The 14,641-nt window shown below is 41.5% G+C and overlaps 1 protein-coding gene across 1 annotated transcript in view; it reads left to right on the forward strand.

The window, feature by feature from the left end:
* ESR1 (estrogen receptor 1) overlaps positions 1–14,641 on the forward strand; it is a 287,792-nt gene that overhangs the window by 41,999 nt on the left and 231,152 nt on the right. The window contains exons 2-3 of the mRNA XM_024747850.1: positions 5,707–6,105; positions 6,308–6,457. Of these exons, the coding sequence (XP_024603618.1) occupies positions 5,777–6,105; positions 6,308–6,457 (479 nt within the window). The 5' untranslated portion in view covers positions 5,707–5,776. The remainder of the gene's footprint in view (positions 1–5,706; positions 6,106–6,307; positions 6,458–14,641) is intronic.

Genomic DNA, 14,641 nt, shown 5'->3' on the forward strand with positions numbered 1-14,641 from the left:
ATTATGTTCTCCAATATGTAAGAGGTCGTGGTCCACGTTTTGGGCCAGGAGGCGAAATAAATCTATGATGATAGAAATCAGAACAGTGGTTGCCTGTAGGGGTTAGGTGCTATCTAAAACAAGGCATGAAGGGAACTTTCTTGAGTGGTGGAAATACTCTATGATTTCATTAAGATGGTCATCACATGGGCATATCCAAACTTGTCAAACTGTACACATAAGATACGTGCATTTCACTGCATACAAATTTTAATTCATAAGACAAAAATCAAAGGTCAGTTGAAAAAAACTCTAGGAGCTAATCAAAAGCCCTTTAAATAAGCAGTATGAAACATTTTTTTAAAGGCAGAAATTTAAAAGGAAGTTATTTTTCTTCTACTTTAGAGAAAAACAGATGGTGTCAAATAAATGTGCAACGAAAACTCCCAAACAGAGCATTTATGATCAAAATAATAATAGTCAAGTTGAATGGGGCTGGAGCTCCATGTCTCAGACTGAAGGAACCATTTCTAGGAGAGTAAGCTACTTTGGAAATATTTCCACATTTATTTTCTTTCGTGTTTCTGTTGGAGGAATCATGTTTTTGTAAATGTAAAAAGCTTTTAATGGAGCTAGAGAAGAAACTTTGTTTGGTCACAGTATTATCTGGTTACGAACTGAAAATTCAGAGCTCTCTCGTGAACCATACTGCCAAGAATTGCAGGCTTAATCCCCAAGACTGTATGAATTTGAATTGTGACTTTATGGCCTCAGTCAGTATGAGGATACCAAGATAATTGTCTAGCAAAAACAGTTTGAAAATGGGAGAACGTTACTTGGAAAGTTAGCTTTTAGAGATGGGTTACCCAGATAGATATAATATTATTTTATCCTTTTAAGTATCTGGATGAATAAATTAGCCAATATTTGATGATCTCATATGACCAGGCACAGGGCTAGGCACTCAGAAAATACCCAAATAACTCTTTGCAGACCCTGTCCTCAAGGAACTTCTTAGCAGGATGAGGGGATAAAAGTATATATAAATAACGAATTCAAGAATGAATGTAATATTGGGTTGGCCCAACCGTTCATTTGTGTTTTTCTGTAAGCTGTTACGGAAAAACCCGACCGAACTTTTTGGGCAACCCAGTACATGCATGAGAAATACCACTGGTGTTCAAAGGAGAGGAAATTACCTTTGAATAAGGAATAAAGGCATTTTCGATGTGATAGCATTTGGGGGGGGCTTTCAAAAAGGCTTTCCGCTGACAAGCCAGCAGAGTGGGGCTTGTAGGCAGAGAGAATGGCATCAGGAAAGGTTTGCGTGCTTGGAGTGTCAAGTTTTTTTTTTTCTTTTGGCTGAAGCATTGGCCTCACATCACGGGGAGGTACACTAGACAGGATATTATGGGAAGAGAGGAAGGCCTGAACGTCGGAGGAAGCTATGATCTGGATGAAGTGTAGAGCCGGGTCGTGAGAAAATGGATCTCAAAGCTGTAAAAACCAAGGAAATAAAAGGCAGCAGGATCTAGGAAGAAGTGAGGGGGAGGGAGGAGGCAGATGTCCCTACAAGGCTCTTACAACAGGTAAGGTAACGAGGGGCTGCAGGAGGGCCATAGGAATGTCAGGGAGAGGGAGAAATCGCAAAGCTAGAGTAGTCAGGAGTGTGGAAGGCAAGGGAAAGACAGCCCTCAAAGAAGACTGTGAGACTTTAATCTGGGTGACTGGAGGGATAGGGATGCTTTTCACAGACTGGGGGGTTGAGAGGAACCCCATGTCTGGAGGAGAGAGAATGATGACCCATATTTTGAAGAAGCCAGCAATGCCCAGGAGACTGCTGGAAAAGTGGGTCTGGAGATGCACTCAGGGGTGGAGCTAGAGAAACAGACTTGACGCTAGTTCACCTGCAAGTGCCAGGAAGTCACAGAGCGGGGGAGTGTGAGTCTGTGCAGCAGGGAGAGGATGGAGAAGAGGTGGAAGGGAAGAGGAGGGGGCCGGGGGCAGGACTGTGAGGCTGTTTGCCAGAAGCACTAGAAGAAAATTGGCAAAAAGGTGCGGTGTCCTTTCCCACCCACTCTTATTAAGCCTGGGAGACGGCTCTTACCAGGAACAGGAAAGAGAATGCTGGAAAGAAAGTGTTCAGGAAAACTGCCTTTATTGGACATCTTGAATTAACTTTGATGGTTAGCTTCAGAATAGGCAAAGTCTATGAAGAGATGATGAGGTTTCTTATCCTTCCCATGTTCAAGGAGAATATCTGCAAAGTCCCTGTCCTCCATCCTCCCCTCCTTTCTGTCTTCTTTTTTCCTCTCCTTCCTTCCCCCATTCCTTCCTTCCCTTCCCTCATTCCTTCCTTCCTGTTTTATTCTGGACTGGCCTAGTGTGTGGGTGGCCATGGCTGACCTAAAGGAGGAGTTAGGATTCACCACCATCAACAACAAAGTGTTCTGTGCTCCAATACTGCAATATTTTGGGTCTTTCAAAGCACAAAATATATATTTGCATTATGACATCATTAACATTTTTCCAACTTAAAAAAAAAGTAACTTTTAACTTCTTTCTTTGTACTGGTCTCAAGAGTCACTCATAAATCTCTTGGTAACTGCATAGAGTCCCAGGCCAGAGACTGGCCACTCCTGGCATTGTGATTAGAGTCATTTAATACCCAAGGCAGTGACTAATGTCTGGCAACAAAGGCTCCACTAGGTGTCACGTGTCCTGAGACACTGGGTGAGGGCCCCTAGGAGCACCTTCTTATTGTGTGTTAGCTGTATGGTCAAGAGAAAAGTTGAGAACCTGGTGGACCCATGTGGGCACCATTGAGAAATGAGAGACCCTTTCCCCATGATCAATGCCTCTAGAACCAGAAAGCCTCAAATCAGTTCAACAAAGGTACCCACCTTTGTCTTATCTTCCTATTCTGGGCTTTTAATAATATATCTTTTCATGTTTACAGAAAGCAGTCAACTGAGCTATTCATGGAAAGGTTTGTGGGTTTGGTTAACGAGGTGGAGGAATATTATGTTTCAGTTGGAAACACATCCCTAGAATGCCAAAACGTTTATTCCAAAGTCTGGTTTCCTGGTGCAATCAGAGGCAAGGCAACAGTGTGTCTGTTCAGAGACTGGGGGCTGGGGCCAGCAAGGCATCGGATCCAAGTGTATCCCAGAAGGCTTTTATTGTTAAATTATATTCTTCAGGAAAAACCGCCCGTGTCACATTCTGTAAACTTGATATCTACGCACTTTTGACTGGCATCCTATTTTAGCGTAAGCCTATGATTTACAGCAAGCCTGCTTTCCCTTCTTGCCTAGGATGGCAGCAGAAAACATGGGGCACTTCCTAGGCTTGAAGTATAAGGAGCAAAAAGGGCTGGAGTTTTGCTTCTCCCCAATCATGCTGACTTGAGTGTGCCACCTTTCTCCCCAGGAGCAGACAGCAAGCTTCTCCTCACTCCCCACGGCCATTCATCCATCTCTGTGCAGCAGCCCAGTTGCTGTGCCTGCCGGGAGGGGCTGCCAAGTGCCCTGCCTACTGGCTGCTTCCCGATTCCCTGCCGTTCCACATACAAACACAGCCCCACACGCTCTGCCTTGCTCACATACAGAGCCACAGGCACATGTGAGCACATTCTTCCCTTCATTCTCACTGTCTCAGCCCTTGACTTCTACAAGCCCATGGAACGTTTCTGGAAAGACGCTCTTGATCCAGCAGGGTAGGATTGTTTTGATTTCTCTTTGTAGCTTTAGCATTTTGAGAAAGCAACTTACCTTTCTGGCCAGTGTCTGTATCCTAGCAGGGAGATGAGGATTTGCTGTTTTCCATGGGTTTATGTGCGCATCTCCTTCTGCTTTCAGGACTTGTAAGGTTCTTTGTGTAATTTACATATAATTCGGCAGGTTCAGATTTTTAAGAGCCCTCTGAAGTGCTTTTGCATGGGTTTTAGAAAGACATTTGAAAATTGAAAGTGTGATTTACCGAAACGAAGTCATCTGTAAAAAAATTGCTTTGGAAAGTAATGGTTGCTGGCCATAAAGAGAAATATCTGTGATTCACCTAATGTGTTTTTAACCCTTTCTTTGCTTGCAATCTATAGTTACTGTTGCTGAGCTCAATTTTGGCTTCATACTAAATCAGCTGCATCTGCGTATTACCCCCAAATGGTCTGTCTGTTCTTGTAAGAATCAGGTAAAATGTGTGCTTATTAGTATAAAGATACCCCAAAATATTACTGTCAGTAATATCATCCTTGTCATTTCTATATGACACAAACATTTTGTCAAGTATTCTGTCAGGTGTTTGGTATAGCAGTTAAAGCAAAGTATCTGATGGTCATACCAGAGTTCATTAGGCTGGGGCAAAGGAAGTTTATTAAAAAGTATAAGCTGTCCAAGATTATAGGTGCACAATATATTGACCATATCTTTTTAATATATACTTATATATACAATTATATACTATATAGTATATAGTAGTATATATTGTTATATATATATATATAAAATGTACTTGAGCGTGTTTACTTTTTAATTCAATACAAAACTTTTTTCTATTTCTCTTTCAATCTGGATATTTGATTCTGCATATCCTAGTCCAAGTGAACCAAGAAGGTCCAATCATAGGATGAAAGAACAGAAATGTATCATTGCCTTTTAAAATTTGTTGGTTAGACCAACAGTGTAACCTGATTGCCAAAGATTTGATTAATGACCTGAGGTTATTTTTTTTTATGGTAAGGTCACGTTTCATATTCAGTTTTCTGAAGTTTTGGTTGCATAATCAGTGGAAGGCATGAAGACCCATGTCCGCCTAACGGAAGGTTTTTGTAAATCGTCATTCACATTAGAATTCCTATTGGGAGCAAGTACAGTACTGTGGTCCAGCACAAGCAGACGAGTCGGGCTGGGAGAATCTCAGAAGGTCGTGGCTGGAGGGGACCACTTTGGGAGAATTTTGAAGATGTGAGGTCGGGCAGCGCTCTCCTGCTGCAAAGCGCGGCTCTTCCTATATGTACACCTTGAATCTCCACCCCCTTCCCCCCAGATGCCTCCCATCAGTCCCGGCAGCTGCTAAATATAGCTGTCTGCATATTCAACCGCATACCCCACTCTATCTGCCGTATCTCGGTTACAGAGTGGTCCTCCCCAGGGTCATTCTATGTACACACTACATATTTCCAGCCAACGAGGAGCGTGAATCAAACAGTAAGAGAGACAAACAGAGATAGATTGGAGCCTGGCACGGGGCACATAAGGTAGCACGTTAGAGAAAGCCAGCCCCTGGATTAGTCTTCCGAGTTTGTTTTAAACCCCGTCTTCTCTGGGCCACCTTTAGGAGATCCCTCGGCTCCCCCGCCCTCCTGCAGTGAAATTCAGCCTCTATCGAGCAGCGACAAGTAAAGTAAAGTTCAGGGAAGCTGCTCTTTGGGATCGCTCCAAAACGAGCTGCGCCTGGAGTGATGTTTAAGCCAACGTCAGGGCAAGGCAACAGCCCCTGGCCGGCTTCCAGCACCTCTGTAATGCATACGAGCTCGGGAGACCGGTACTTAAAGTTGGAGACCCGAGCCCGGGAGTTGGAGGAGCGCGCTCGCGCCGGGCTGCACTTGCTCGCATCCGGCCGGCCCGCTCCATCGGACGGGCCCGCTCCCGGGGCAGGGCCGGAGCTCGCGTCGCGGCGGGACATGCGCTGCGCCGCCTCTAACCGCGGGCTGTGCTCTTCTTCCAGGTGGCCGGTCGGCTGCTGAGCCCTCTGCCGCGGGGGGAGACGGTTTGCGCCTTGCCCGCGGCCACTGACCATGACCATGACCCTGCACACCAAAGCGTCTGGCATGGCCCTGCTGCACCAGATCCAAGCCAACGAGCTGGAGCCCCTGAACCGCCCGCAGCTCAAGATCCCCCTGGAGCGGCCCCTGAGCGAGGTGTACGTGGACAGCAGCAAGCCCGCCGTGTACAACTACCCCGAGGGCGCCGCGTACGACTTCAACGCCGCGGCCGCCGCCTCCGCGCCCGTCTACGGCCAGTCGGGCCTCGCCTATGGCCCCGGGTCCGAGGCGGCCGCGTTCGGCGCCAGCGGCCTGGGGGGTTTCCCGCCGCTCAACAGCGAGGAAAACTGTGCAAAGCAGAGGTTATTAGCGTGTGTGTGTGTGTGGGGAACACCCCAGAGCAAATAAACACAAGGTGCTCTGAGTCCCTAGAAAATGTCCCGCTTTGGTATTTAAGGCTGAAGGTGTCTGGGGCTAGCGGAGCTCAGAATTTTATTTATTTATATTATTAGTATTATTTTACAATTTTGTTTTAATGTGCTTGCAAAATTAACTTTCTCCTAGAATTTCGGGGTGGAAATATGCACGCTATGATGATGGTGATGATAATGATGGTGAAGGTGATTCCCTTGGGAAGCGATTCCTAGACTGCTTTCCTCGCCCTCCCCGTCCCACCTTGGAGGGCTGTAGGATCGACTTGCGCTGCTCAGAGGAGTAATAGAGTTCAATGGCTCTTAAGGAGTTTCTGATTTCTGAGTTACCCGGCTGAGTCCGTGTCAGGGCAGACAGAAGACTTCTGACAGCCAGAGATTTATAAGTGTCCTGTGGGTTTAACACATGCCACATCGAAGCACGAGTGTTTTGAAATACTTTCCTGACAGCTAAGTTTCATTTCTGGCCTACGAGGGAGGAGAATGCCCCAGGACTGGGGAGCAGGGTTTCAGCCCAGTTCTGTGCTTTTCCTTCAAGGGAGAAGAAGCAGTTGGTAGCTTGGGGCACTTTTGTGACTTAAGAGGCAAATGTTTTGTGTCCTTATTTATTTTTGCTTGTAGAGATTATACTTTCCTTCTCCCCTCTTCCTCCCATTTTCCTTTTGACAGCGTCTCCCTTCTCTTCGTGATGGACTTGAGGAAGGCGTAGGCAGGTGGTCCGGGTGAATACCTGTGCCCTAGGTGCTGCTGGGAGGCCTCAGGGCACCCACGTGGCTGGGTGCTGAGTTAGGCACTGCCTGACTGTACACTGGTGCCTGGACTCGCCTTCCACTTTCACCCAGATCTTTCTGTATAGCAAGCTGTGGACCGATTTTCCATTCAGTGTTCTATATCGACAGATATTTGTAGCAGAAGAAATAGGAGGAAGGTGTAGGGTGGCCCCAGAGGATTGTGAAGGCAGACTCTTGGGGTATCTGAACATACTCCGCATCCTTCAGCCCCTCAAAGGACTTCAGAACATCCCACAGCCATGCAGGTCCAGCCTGAGTTATTCCTCAGAAGACAAACAATGAACAAAACTTTAAAAAGTTGGCATCTATCACGTTAATTTAACTTGTTTTAATTCAGGGTTAAAATGGAAAACAAAAAAGAATTTATTCTGCCCACTTTAAAAAAAAAAAGTGTTAGAACAAAGTATAACGATTAAGTCTAACTCAAACCTTTTAAACTCCTTGTTGTGAAGGAAGGCAGTGGTATGATGTGAATTCCATAACCTTACGGTAGACTCCAGAAACTATTTTCTTTTCCATTTAATTTTCTGTTCTTTTATTGCAAATTAATGCCACTGAATTTCAATGGGCACTAATGAGGCTGCTTCTCAGTGGATTATTTACTGCCTTGCTGATAATTACAAAGTGAGCATGGTCAAATAAAGAGGGGAATCACGTTTTATTCAAAATTGTTCATCATCTCAGTGGCAAATAATAGCGCTATAACATGCCCCATCTTAAACTTTTTGCATTAGATGATATTCAGATACTTTTAGAATAATAAAAAAAATATGGAACTTAAAAAAAATAAGGTAAAAAACTCATACACATGGGATTCTGTGTGGAAATTCAGTTTTAGAATAATTTTTTTTCCTTTGTCGTTTATTTACCATAACATCCTGTCTTTTTTGTTTGAATTCTGCCTTTATTACCCAGGGAGGAAAAGAAGGCTCTGTGAAATAGAGTTATTTCAAATAGACAGATGTTACTTAATATTTTTCCCCCTCTCAGTTTTGCTGTTTGACTCTGGGTAAAAAGAACTGATTAGATTCTTTTAGGAACCTCTAATTTTCTTCAGTAGTTACCAAAAGTTTTGGGGGCCAAAAGCAATGTTTTCAAACTGCTTGTCATGACCCAGAGGATCACCAAATTAGTTTAGTGAGTCTAGAACATTTTTTTTAAAGGAATAAAATAGAAAAGAATATAATAGAAAATAGCCGAATGGGTAATATCTAATAAGGGAAGGTTTTATTTCCTGAAAATTTGTTTTAATTATACATGCTTGTTTGTGCTGGCTGTGATTAAAAATGTATTTCTTACATGGTTTGAGGTAAAGAAGTTTGAAAGCTACTGACCTGAAGTGTTATGGTCAGTAGAAAACAAAAAGTTTAGTTAAGTGGCTGGTTGTTTTATCGACACAAATCAAAAAGCAGTTTTGATTGTCTTTATTTTATTTTTCTCTTACAAATTAGCTGGTGACTTTGGGTCAGATAGATTAAGCTTTATTACTTCTGGTTCTTAACTTTTCCATTTATACAATGCTACTGTGTGGATTGCCCACTTGAATGTCCCACAGGGATGTTCAGAGAATTTATGCGAAGTTCACATCATTTAACATTAAGATGCTCTGGGTATTTTCTTCTTTTGGCCACAATATGTAGCTTTATTTATGCATGAAGAAATGTAACAGATAAAACTGCCCTGGACATAGAGTAATGGGGAAAGATTGTCACAGGTACCAACAAGTTGTTATTAAAAGGGAATAAATTTGTAAATAGGCAAGCTGTGACTCTGCAAAATATGTCTTACCTAAAATGTCATGATGAAGGCAAGTGGGAGTTATCTTATCCTGGGTCCTTAGCAAGTTCAAATATCTTAGGGAGTTTGGATAAAACTGAAGATGAAAATTAATTATATCCACTATGTTTTAAAAAATTCAAATGAGGTATTTAATACTCTGTGCTGATTTCAGTTTTATTACTCAATATTCTTAAAGGCTAAATATTGCCCACTTCTCCAAAAAACTTGACCAATATACAAACCTTTTGCATCAAAGCCAAAGCCCTAGTGATTTGTCTGCTGTCTGTATGCATATATTTAGTGTCTAGTTTGTGCATTGGTGAACACTTAGAACTATTTCTCAACTTTGAGCAAGGCTCACTTCTAGGGAGAGATTCGAATGGTTAATTTTCAAGTTTTGAGTAATTCTTTCTTTGTAGTTAGGTGATATCTCAGCACCCTTTTTTCCTGTTCTTACTTTTTTCAGTCATTTAAATTGTTACTGTTTACCTGACTCTTTGTGTTGGTCTAAGAATAGTTCAAGGAGCCACATATTGCCTGGGGAATGAGTATATTTTAGGTTGAAACGGAATCACATCTTCAAACCCCATTTCATTTTCACCTACTCTATGTGGCTTGTACGTGTTTTGTAAAAAGCCCCTGAAAGGTAATTGCCACTTACTCTAACCTTCTTTCTCACACTCCGGTAATTTGGATCTCTGGATTACTTTTGTGAATATAGTTAAGACGTGACATTCATAATTTGGGAAGATTCAGGTTCAGCATTTTGGTTTCTTATTATTTTAAGGATGTAAAAGACAGGGGTAAGAAATTGACAATGACAAGAACAATAGATACCAGGAAAAACTATAAAAGATGTCAAACTTTCCGATCATGATAAGACATTAGTACTTTTGTCAAGTGAGCTAGTATATGTGAAAGCAGTACATAAGCTATACAAGCCATCGCTATTTTATTATTTTATTCACATATTAATATTTGTTCTGGTGCTTTTGTAAGCTAAAAGAAAACTGCGGGGAAGAACTGATTTAAGCGATCAGGAGTTTCACCGCAAATATAGATTGATGATAATATGAACTCATTTTCTGTGGAAGCCAAATTTAAATAAAATCTTTATTACCATCTGCAACATTTGTTTGCAGTCTGGGTTATCATAAAGAACATCTATCTTATAGATACATTTTTAAAAAAAGTCAAAACCCCGATTACGTGATAATAGTTTTATGTAAGGAAATATATGAATTTTAATTCTATTTTTTCTAAAATTCATATTCAGCACAAAAATTATAAATCTAACTCCTCCCAGTGACTTCAGTATTATTTTTAATGTAACTTTAGAAGAACCCAGTAGAGAGGGCTAAGTGTGTTCCCTTCTTCTCTAGGACACATTGACTTGATAGAGGCAAATTGCTCATTTGGTTTAATTCCAAGTCTCAGTTTGCTTATCGAAGAAAGGAAAACAGAGTGGCCACAACTGTTTAGAACCCAAATTCATACTCCAGTAAAAGATGCTATATAAATCCCCAAAATACAGCTGCTTGAACACAAACCAGCCAAAGTGAAAGTGTAAAGGATTTCATGAAAGGAGGCAGTCCATCAAAATCATCCAGCAGTTTTATTTTATATTTTAAACTCTGCTGATGAATTGACAGATAACATCATTTTAAAAAGCGGTGTGTCTGAGCTGTCCCCTACTCCATCCCTAAAACATACCCTCACAGCGTCCTCTGAAATCTGAGGACTTAAGTGGGCTGGAGGTGAAGGGAAGCACCTTTATAATATTCTTGAGCTCATGAGAGAAGAAACCATGAATGCTGAGTTCTGCACATTAGAGAATATTAGTAGGAATTATGGGGGAACACTTTGCATTAATCAACAACACTTTTAATTATATGTACATGTTTAAACCCTATTAAAAATATGAAGGCTAGAAAGGCAACTGTTTTGGTCCCAAACGACAAAATTTTATATGGTGTAGCAAAGTGATAATTGAATAAGAAGGAGTAGGGTTGACTCTTGGAAGTATTATGGTGGTGTGATGGTGGAATCCACGATGACGGTGGCTGTGGCGGCAGAGAGAAGGAAGAGGAAGAGGGTGACGGTGATGTCAGTTATGATGCTAGCAGCAAGGAGGTGTCGAAGTCAGTTGGGGTAGTATTTCTGGATGCCTATTATGTAGCCTGGAGATATCTATCCAAACAGAAATGAAAAATTTTTAATGTACTTTACTCATTTTTGTGGAGTTATAATTTACATATATAGTCAAAATTTTCAATAATAGTACTATCAATAACATGAATACCATAAATCTATTAAGTACCTCCCATTGCTATACAGAAATTAAAAAAGAAAAATCCAAACATACCTGGATTTTTTTCTTTGTTTCTCCCCTGAACTTTTTAGAGGAACACATTGAGTTCTTAGTTTGTTCCCATAACATCTTCTCCTTTAATCAAGTGTGTCGTCTTTCATGAGATAGTAGGCGACTTTGTCTTTCATTTTCTACTTTTTGAAGCTCCAGTGAATTAGGCTTGGGAAAATTATAGTAGATCAATGAAAGTTAATAAAGTTAATTAAGAAACGTTCAGGACTGGATATTTCCCAGTGAGCCCTCGATAAACTCAGCCAGGGTCCTTCTTTTTGAGGATTCCCCCAAAGTTGTCACCTTCAAGACGGGCCAGTGACCTCTGAGGTTTCATGTTCAGATTCTCACCTTCGGCTTGGAAGCTACAGAGCTGTCTGGCCCGAAGGCTCCGCCTCTGTGGTTGTGGTCCCATTTCTAGCCTGCATCCCTCGCCCTCATTCCCCCTGTTCCCAAACAGTGGCAAGTGCAGGGACCCAGCAGCCTTCATGTGTGCATGCCAGGCACTACTTACTGGGCAGTTTTCTTGGCAACTCGATTCACGATTCACTACTTTCACATAAAGACTTGGAATTTCTTTTAAGATCCTGAAAGTAAAAGAGAATTCTCTTTTAGTTTCCTGCAACTAAATAGTGTTAGAAATAGTAATTTTGGCATTGGCATCCTTTCTCTTTCCTCCGCTGATCTTTGTTTTGATAGTCCGTTCTCCTGTTTTCTTGTTTCTTCGCTTTATTTTCTACTGTTCTTCCCTTTAAACTCTTCTTGGCTTCTTTTCGGCTATCCAGCTTTCTTTTTTCTTCTCTGTGTTAGTCACTCCATCTGTGTAGTCCCACAGTTTTCCTCCCATCTTTTCTGGTTTATTTCTTTATTGACCTCTGTTGTCTGTTATTTTAATAAAATTTGGAACAGGGCTCATCAGAGTTCCTCCCTAGCCTGGGAAGGCCAGTGGTGTAAGAATATGCCTTAATAACCCATTCACTACGTTAAAAGTGGCATTAACCACAGTAAAAGTTTCAAAAATGATTTTTTCTCGTCTTTAAGGATAGACGCTTAACAATAATTCAGGGAGAAAATTTCACTTAGTGAAATTGCTTTCGTAGCTCATTCATTCATTCATTCATTTGGCTACGTTGTTCCAAAGTGTGTAGCTCATCAAAGGCATAGATGGAATATCAAAAAAATGTGTGTTTGTATTCCTGGCAGTTAACATATCAGTGTTAGCGCAGAGCAACCAGGAGTCTTACTGCATGAGTGGGTGAAATCCTAGGGCCACAGGCTTCTGCACGTCGATTTGGTATGGAGGTGACAAAAAGTGCAGCCTTTGCTGTGGTCTCCCAGTGGCCTACTTTTCAGGAATCTGGATCTACGTGAACTTACACCATGCATTTAAAACCGACTGTGATTTCCCACTTCGTCAACAAAAACATTCCTCTTTGAACAGTCGTAGGTACATCCATGATTCATTTTACTTACTTCATGAAGGTATTTTAAGTGGTTTTCTTTTGAAGATTTTTTTTGATGTGGGCCATTTTAAAATCTTTATTGAATTTATTACAGTATTGCTTCTGTGATATGTTTTGGGTTTTTGGCCACAAGGCATGTGGGATCTTAGCTCCCCGACCAGGGATTGAACCTGCAGCCCCTGCATTGGAAGGCAAAGTCTTCTGGACCGCCAGCGAAGTCCCTAGTTTTGGTTTTTTTTGTTGTTGTTGGTAAAACTTTCACTATACAACATTGTCAGAAACATAATTGATTTTAAGGGTGCTTTATGCTAACTTGGACTCCTGCTTTTTTTTGGGGGGGGAGTGGGGAAGACATATTTCTGCTGGATTATTTCAAGCACTTCAGAGAGAGAGAATGTACATTCTAATTTGAGTACAGGATACAATTTAGTTACAATGGGAAGGTATTTTCTTTAGTTATCTGACAAAACTTGAGAGGCCTCCAGAAGCCTCTTGGATTTCTAACAGGAGGAATCCCTGAGTACTGGTCCAAGCAGAAAGCCTGTGTTACACCACTGTATTTCTCTCAGCCCTCGGCAAAGTGCATGGCACACCAAGTCCCTAGAGGCCTGGTAGGCAGGAAGCACCAGTTACCCTGATTCCCTCTGGTCTCTTGCAGTGAGAAAGGCCAGTCAGGAAGAGACGTTTAGATGGGACTGGAAGAATGCGGGGAGTTTGCGAATACCCCTTTCTCAGGAATGAAAATGCAAAGGACTCCACTGGGCATTTCAAGTTCAGTGATTCCCAGTATTCACAGACTGCACTTTTATGAATTTGCATTTACTCGCTGACATTTTTGTAACCTTCGATCAGTACTCATCGCACTTTCTCAGTCATTCATAGTAGCACGGCCGTGCACAAAGTAGTGAAAAATTTGAGTCATCCAACATGCACGTTCCTAGCTGAGGTCAAATGAGGTGAGCTCTGCCTGCTTGTTTTATCTCTCAGACTGTAAACAAGTGTCCTGTTTGAGGTCCATTTAGTGCCACTTTGTTTGTGTGTTTTTTGCATTTTTGTCCTTTTCATTAGTGATTTTGCTGTTTAAAAAGCATAGTGCTGAAGTGCTGTCTAGTGTTCCTAAGTACAAGAATGCTGTGATGTGCCTTATGGAGAAAATACGCGTCAGATAAACTTCATTCAGCATGAGTTACAGCGCTGTTGGCCATGATTTTAATGTCAACAAGTCAACAACATATGTTAAATAAGATGTCTTTAAACAGAAACACACACACACACACACACACACACACACGAAGCAAGGCTGTATATTGCTTGGTTCATAAAAATGTTACAACCACAGGCTCTCAGGAACCTAACCCTGTATTTATTTCCCCTAGGAGTGATGGTTTAGTATTCACTAATTCAGTGTTTGTGGCTTCTACTCTGTACTTCATAGAACGTAACTTGCAAGTAATAAGAATTGATTGTATATAATAAAGTGATGAAAGCACAGGTTTGGGAGACCAGCAGCTTGTTTCTTGACCCTTGCCCAGTTGTGATCTCTGGCTCAATGTGCCTCAGTTTACTCAATTGTAAAATGCCAATCAAAATACGACCTACGTCTTTTGGTGGTTGGGAGGATTTTTTTTTTTTTTTTTTTTTTTTTTTAGCCACCAGGGAAGCCCTTGGGAGGATTAAACCCAACAACAAGGATTAAATTTCAGAGATGTCAAGGGCTGAAAACACACCCAGCATGTAGCCAGCCACAATTTTTTATTACTTCTTTAGAAAGGAATTGGCAACTCTACACTGAAGAAGGTGAATATGAGAGCTCTTTAAGAGTCTGGAATGTTTGTAACTTCCCTATATTTGTTTATTTCACCTTCAAGGGATCAACTTTAAAACCCTATTGTGATTAGAAGTTAAACTTTTCCAACCTAAAGGAAGCAGGAAGCTAGTATTTTTAGAAATGCTTAGGGGTATGCCAGATACTGTGCGAGCAAAACAAAACAAAGCAACTGTAATAAACTCCAAATAAATAAAAAATAAATAAATCAATAAAAAACGAGGGAAAGGCATTAAGTATTCTGGAC

Source organism: Neophocaena asiaeorientalis, unplaced genomic scaffold (genome assembly GCF_003031525.2).
Source record: "Neophocaena asiaeorientalis asiaeorientalis breed wild unplaced genomic scaffold, Neophocaena_asiaeorientalis_V1.1 scaffold123, whole genome shotgun sequence".
Taxonomy (NCBI): Eukaryota; Metazoa; Chordata; class Mammalia; order Artiodactyla; family Phocoenidae; genus Neophocaena; species Neophocaena asiaeorientalis.